The 6,969-nt window shown below is 43.2% G+C and overlaps 1 protein-coding gene across 1 annotated transcript; it reads left to right on the top strand.

The window, feature by feature from the left end:
* The first annotated feature begins 17 nt into the window (after nucleotides 1-17).
* LOC123125524 (dirigent protein 21-like) lies at nucleotides 18-922 on the top strand. Its single transcript, XM_044546000.1, has one exon. It carries the CDS (start codon nucleotides 129-131, stop codon nucleotides 684-686), a length of 558 nt encoding a protein of 185 aa, XP_044401935.1. The 5' UTR covers nucleotides 18-128; the 3' UTR covers nucleotides 687-922.
* The last annotated feature ends 6,047 nt before the right edge of the window (nucleotides 923-6,969 follow it).

Below are 6,969 nucleotides of genomic sequence, written 5' to 3' on the forward strand. Positions count from 1 at the left end.
TAAACGCAACCACTCTTGCGGCATGATCACTAGCTAGAATGCTCACCACGGCGGACAGTACTCCTGCTGCATTTGGCTGTCCAAGGTAAGCAAAACAGACCACGGGACAGAATGAGTCGGCCGTGATAATGCTAGGCAGGGTCATCTTCTGCGTGGTGATCGCCGCGGCCGTCCTCGCCGTCGTCCTGCTCGCCACCGTCTCCCCTCTCCCCCACCGGTCCACCGCGCGCCCCCGGGGACTCCGCGACATCACGGTGTACATCCATCCGGCGGCGTCAGGTGCCGCGAGGCATAAGCAGGGCGCCGCGCACGGAGACGAAGGGGTGGCGAGGGCGCTGGTGTTCCGCCACCGGATGACGGCGGGGCCGGAGATCACGTCAGCGGCCGTCGGCGCGGCCTCGGGGTTCGTTCTCCCGGGCGAGCGCGGCTCGGCGATGTCGGCGTTCGACACGGTGCACCTGGCGTTCGACGCGCCCGGGCTGTCCGGCAGCCTCTGCGTGGAGGTGGCCAGGGACAAGGAGGCGCTCTGTGTGGTGGGCGGCACGGGCGCGTTCGCGTTCGCGCGCGGGCGCGGCGCCGTCCTGCGCCCGGAGCGGGGGAAGCGGCTGGACGGCGGCGGCGCCGGGACGGCGTTGCGTCTTGAGCTGAGCCTGAGCCTGAGCGTCGCGTCCGCTGGCGCTGGGTAACAACGACTAACAGCTGTGCGTACGAGTCTACGTACAAGATGAGAGCCGATTAGCGTTCCTTCTTCTTTTCCTTTTTGCTGTTTTTGATTCCGCGAGATATATATATTCCCGGAACTGTAAGCCTGTAATGCTAATGCAGCTTTGAGTTGATTGCGTGAGAGTGATACGCCAAACATTGCGTAATCACTAGTTTGTTTCCCCTAAAAAAGAAGAAGTATTTTGAGTGGAGACTGGGAACACGGGTTATGAGTTCATCAGAGTTTCCATACTGATGTTTTTCTTCACCTCTTTGCTCAACGGAGTATGGAACTTCACCGGTTCAAGTTCGTACGTTTTTGCTGTTCGGAAAAAAGAATATCAGGACGGGAGGTCCAGCCCGGGGGGCTCCCTTTTTTAGCACAAAGCGCTTGATTTTATTGGTTAATGATCGAAGGAATACAAACATGGTCATATAGAAGACCAAGCCAAGTGTTCATGGACAAAATTACAAAGGGTAGATTTTTTCTTTTCTTTTTGAAATGGTCACCAGGGGTGAAAGACTCCCCACCTGAAAATATTTCAAAAGCTGCCAAGTGTTACAGGATTACAGTTTGCGAGAGGAGAGGAAATCACGCCACAAGCCGGTGTGCCCCTTTAGAGTTTCCGACTTAAGCTTTAACAGTAGTACTAACATCGACCTCAAGACTTTGGAAGACTTTCTTGTTCCTGGCATCCCAAAATCTTCCAAAGAATGAGGAGGCACATGAAGGCGTTAACCGAGGTAGGCAGAGCATCCGGAAGTGGTGAGCGAAGGAGCATACAAATCGATGAAGAGAGAGAGAGGGTTGATGCCAATAGCCCGCCAAATTTGCGGGGCCGGGCACGAGAAGAAAAGGTGTTCACTGTCCTCCACTGCGTGAGAGCACCTCGGGCAAACATCCGTATCCAGAATATTCTTTTTGTGGAAGTTCCTCCTCGTGTTGAGATGGTCTAGGTAATGAAGCTAGCCGGAAATCATCACTTTCTTTGGCACTAGTGATGGGTCCCAAATAATAGTAAGAATTGGGTCCAGGAGCTGCTCAGTAAGGGCTGCGTATACCCCACTAGTGGAGAAGGTAGCACCGTTTAGCAGCCTTCGAGTGTCCGGAACCTGCGAGAGAGCCAAATCCTGCAACATTGAGTTTAGAGAAGCAAGTTCTGCGATCGCAGTATTGGTTAGTCGAGTACCAAGAGAAAATTCGACCCCATCCTACAATATAGTGGCTACCATGGCATTTGGTCGGGTGTGGTGGGAGAAAAGAGCAGGGTATACTAAAGCCAGGGGTTCTGCCTTCAGCCAACGATCTAACCAAGAAAAGGTGGAGTGACCATCATCGATGGTGCACTGTGAAATCTCGCTCGGGCTCTGCAAATGTTTGAAAATAGTTTTTGCAAGGAAGGAGTTGCTTTTACCATGCCCAATGTGGAGGGGTGAGTAATGTAGGATCCGGTCCTTCCAGGGAAAATTAGAGGAACGTAAAAACTTATAAGCAAAGTTCAGCTGCAGACAAAATTTTATGCACGAAGGTTTTTAACTCCTAGACCACCAATACACACTTCATTCGAGGCAACCAGGCACTTTTCCCCAGAACATGTCTCGTCATTGGACGAGAAGAAGGTACGTCTACGTTTGTCTATAGCTTTCAGAACTTGGATCAGGAGGGAAAAGCAGAGCATGAAGTAGGTAGCGAGGCTGTCCAGGACGACCGAGAGGAGAACCAATTTGCCTCCCTAGGAGAGGAGAAGCGCGCACCAACCCGCAAGATAAGTATCGCAATGGTCAATAACAGGTTGGAAAGTAGAAGGCGGTAGTTTGTGCGGAGAAAGAGGTAGTCTGAGGTACGTTTGTGGGAAAGACGAGATGTCCGTAGCTAGATCCTTGGCCATAGTGGCCGCATCAAGGGGGTCAATATTGAGAGGGATGGAGATTTTAGAGCTACGATTTCCTCGATGACAACTTCATATCCCTTACGTCCTCGTAGCATTACCGTCCACGACATTCAAGCAGTCAGAAAAAAGGTGTAATCTCTGGATATGAATGTAGCCAGATCGGTCATTGGAAGAACTAGGGCCGACGCTCCCAGATATAGTCCTTAATCATCTCGACAGAATGAAACTGCAGCACCAGAGAGCTCCTTGTCGGCGCATCAAGCGCAAGTTGGCTAGATGGCGCCCGCATAGAACGCTCACGGGCCACCACCCATTATGATGCTAGTGCGCAGCTCGATCAACGATTGACCGGCTGATAGTTGAACAGTTGACCAATCAAACATTGACTTTTGGAAACATCAAGAAAAAGAAAGAAAAACACGCAAATTAAAAAACACAAAATTTAATAAATTTTATGAATTCAAAAAAGTTAATGATTTTGAAACTATTTTATGAAAAATAGTTCATGAATTTCAATAAAAGTTCAGATATTTTGAAAAAAATCAAGATTTTGAAAGAAGTTCATCGATTTTAAAAATAAAGTTCACAAATTTGAAGAAAATACATCTATTTTGAACCATTTTATCAATTTTGGAGAAAAAAATATGAATTTAAAAAACGTTCACAATCTAAGAAAAATTTAATGAATTTCAAAAAGAATTAAATTTCAAAACAATTCAAGAATTTAAGAAAAAAGTTCATGCATTTGGCAAAATGCAAAAAGAAAACATAAAAATAAAATGGAAAAGGAAAAAGAAGCCAGGCAACACCAAGAAAACCAGAAATTGGAAACACATAAAAAAACCAGCTGGGAAGCTTCTGGAAGATGCCCAAACCGGTGGGATTTCTGAAACTGAAGACGATAGATGGTGCCCCCCCCCCCCCCCCCACGCACCCCCTCTTTTTTATGTCTTAGAAAACAAAAACTAACCTTTTTTGGTGGGGGTTTGGGTAATCCCTATTTCACGCATTCTGCGTCAAACTAATGTTGTTTGGCACAGGGAGATCGAGCGGTGTTCGAGCTGGGCCGGCTTGCTCAAATGTTTCAGTGTCCCCGGTTTTGGGAACCTTCCAGAGGTTCCCAGGCATTTTTTGGTTTTGGGAGTTCTAGAAGGTTTCTTGCCGGCCTTTTCTGTTTATTTTGGTTTTTATATTTCCTTTTTTCTTTTCTTTAATTTCTTTTTAGTTTTTCATTTTGAAATTATTTTTATTTCTTGAAAAAATGTTCAATTTTTTAAAAGTCTTTGTGTTTTAAAGTTTGGTTCATAAATCAAAAAAATGTTCATGGTTTTACATGAATATTTGTATTTTTCAATAAATTTCCAGATGATTTGGTTCAAAATTTTCACTTCTTTCAAAAAATGTTCCCTTCATCAGAAAATGTTCAAATGTAGAAAAATCATATTTCAAAAATTGTTCGCAACTGTCCATTTTTTCAGGGGTTCAAAAAATATTCAAGTCGCAAAAAATGTTTGTAAATTTCAAACAATGTTCGTGTTTTTCAAGTTTTATTCAGAATGTTTTTCTTTGAAATGGTCAAAAAGTTCAAATATTGTTCACAAAATTTAAAAAATGTTCATGTTTCCATTTTTTAGGAGTTTCAAAAATTGTTCATGGTTTTCAAAAAATGTTTGTTTTTCAAATTTTCTTTGGGAGATTAAAATAATCTTTGCTTTCCCAATTTATTGGTGGAATTACAAAAAATGTTCCCATTTCAAATCATTATTGACCATTTTTTGAAAAATGTTACAGTTTTTAATGATTTGCGTTGCCTTCGAAAAAAATATATTCGCAATTTCAGAAATAGTTTGAATCTGCGTTGGGCTTTGGTTCTTAAGAGTTTGTGTTGTCTTATGATCAGCAAAGCTCGTTAGCTCAGCTGGTTGTGTTACCTTGCCTCTTCGGACGAGATCCTGGGTTGGATAGCCCTAGTGGCGTATTGTTTGTCAAGCTATAAATCATAGCCCGTCGCATACTGCCCAGTCGTATACTGCCCTAGGCGTGCGGGCGACAACCTGTCGCAGAGAGCGACAGATAGGAGCTCCCGCGGGTTTGTGGCAGCAACTGTTGATTTGTTATATAGCGCGCTATGCACGGATAGCTCACATAAGTCTCCCATTGGCCGGCCCAGTATAGCATCATTCCTTATTTTTATTGAGCCTGGTGTTCGTAACCATTTAGAACGGGTTTCCTTTTTTCCGTTTCTGGTTTTCTTCACGATTAAACCGATGAATATTTTTAAACTTCATGAACTATTGACGAATTAAAAAAAAAATACTTGTGAATTAAAAAAAGGTCTTGCATTCAAAACTGTATGCAAATCTAAAAATATATTCTGAAATTCAAAAATATTCCATAATCAAAAGAAATATTCTTGAATTATAACAATGTTCACACATTAAAAGTTATTCAGGAATTTTAAAAAAGATCATGAGTTTAAAGGTTCCTATTAAATTTTAAAAATGTTCAAGAATTCAAAAAATTCTTGTGAATATTTAAAATGTTCACAAAAGGGAAAATCAAGCAGAAAAAAGAAGCAGGCAAAACAAAGAGTAAAGAAAAATAAACTCCAAGAAGGGAAAATAGGAAATCGGGAAAAACTGAGTGAACAACAAAACCGGTGCTATACAGTACCACACGCATACAATAACCGTGCAGACACTGCTCCTGGGCCAGCCCACCTCGGTTGCTCGTATTTAGCTTTTAAGGCGCCGATTTCAGAGACGCCCCCTATGTCTCCAATTAAGGGTTACCTCTTGCAAAGGTCAATCTATGAGTTTTTCTCCTTTTCATAGATTCCCTTTTTTTCAAAATATTTTATCTCTTGGTTCGTGCGTCCATATCATGAATCTTTTCACCATTCGATTCCGCGTCTCCAGATTTTCGAACCTAGTTCCATATTAAAAGGTCTCTAAGAATTTTGTTTCCACGAAAACCCCCGGAAAAAACTGATAGAAAAAATCTTAGCCGGAAACATGTTTTTTCACTTGTTTCCCTTTCCGACAGGCACAGTTGTGCTTCTCACGGAAAATTTATGCCTCCTAGGGAAGCAAATATGTGCCTCTCGTGAAAAGCACAGCTATGCCACCACAAGAATCAAACCTGCGCTTCTTGTGAAAGCAAAAAAATAGGGTTTTCTTCTATGCCTCTCGCGGAAAAAAATATGTGCCTCCACAAGAAGCAAACTTGTGTCTCTTGTGAAAGCAAAAAAATAAAATATTTTTTTTCATTTTTGAGAGGCACAACTATACCTCTTTGCGAACAAAATCTGTGACTCTATTGAAAGCAAAAAAAAAATCACGCGAAAATCGAAAAGCCAAAAAATTGGGAAAGGAACCATCTAAACCCAAAACGTGTATGGAAAAAAAATCCTAAGGGAACGCCCAAAATGTACCATGCGGCCTTGACACGCTCTTAGGCAACCAAAAGTGTCCCTTGAGGGGTTCCCGCAAAAGGTACCCCTTAATTAGTTGCCCCCTCATGTCGAGCGTCCGATGGGCCAAACCATCTCACGGGAGGCTACACCCTTGTTTTTGTTTTCTTTTTTTTTTTTCATGTTTTTCCTTTTTTACTTCCAAATACTCCAAGGAAATATATTACAAAAAACACTTTGCATAAAAACATTTGTAAAAGAATGTTAACCAAGTATTTGAGATATGTTAAATGTGTATGGAGAATATGTTTCTCATGTATACAAAAAAACAATGTGTATGAAAAAATGCATTGTTCAAGAATTCGTCCGATTAATTATTTAACGTGCCAGTTAATCGCTACTGGTAGGTTGACCGAATCGAATAACACCTATTCATCGTGTTAACTTGTCAGGCCAGATCGTGTTAACCAAGAATATTGTTTTACATAATTGTTCAAGAAAACGCTACTCGTAACCAAGAATATTTTTTGTACAGTTAATCGGTACTCGTAGGGTGACCGAATCGAATAACACCTATTCATCTAGTTATCAGTTTTTTTATACAAAAAATCTTTCATTTGGAAAAATGTTGAATGATAAGGAGAGAGATGATCTAAGCAATTGCGAGATGGCCAGCGTAGGTACACACAAACGAATCCGTGGAAACCGGAGAAACGCGCCGCCGTAGGTGACAGCAGATGAAAACGCCGACGAGACGGCCTTCCTCCCATGTCTCTCCGTACCGTAGCCGCCCAGCGACGCGCCACTTGGGCATCCTTTCCCGTCGCGACGCACTTGGCGTGTCGGTCGCACAGCGGAAACGTTCGCTGCGTACCTACCACGCGTCACACCGCCCGTGCGGCCTCGCGCCACGTCCGCTTCACTCTCTCCCCGATCATCGCCCGGCTGCTATTATGATTCTGC

This window comes from Triticum aestivum, chromosome 5D (assembly GCF_018294505.1).
Source record: "Triticum aestivum cultivar Chinese Spring chromosome 5D, IWGSC CS RefSeq v2.1, whole genome shotgun sequence".
NCBI classification, from domain to species: domain Eukaryota; kingdom Viridiplantae; phylum Streptophyta; class Magnoliopsida; order Poales; family Poaceae; genus Triticum; species Triticum aestivum.

What these genes read in the sequence shown, in the direction of transcription:
- LOC123125524 (XM_044546000.1), top strand. Translation starts at nt 129, where the DNA reads ATGCTAGGCAGGGTCATCTTCTGCGTGGTGATCGCCGCGGCCGTCCTC.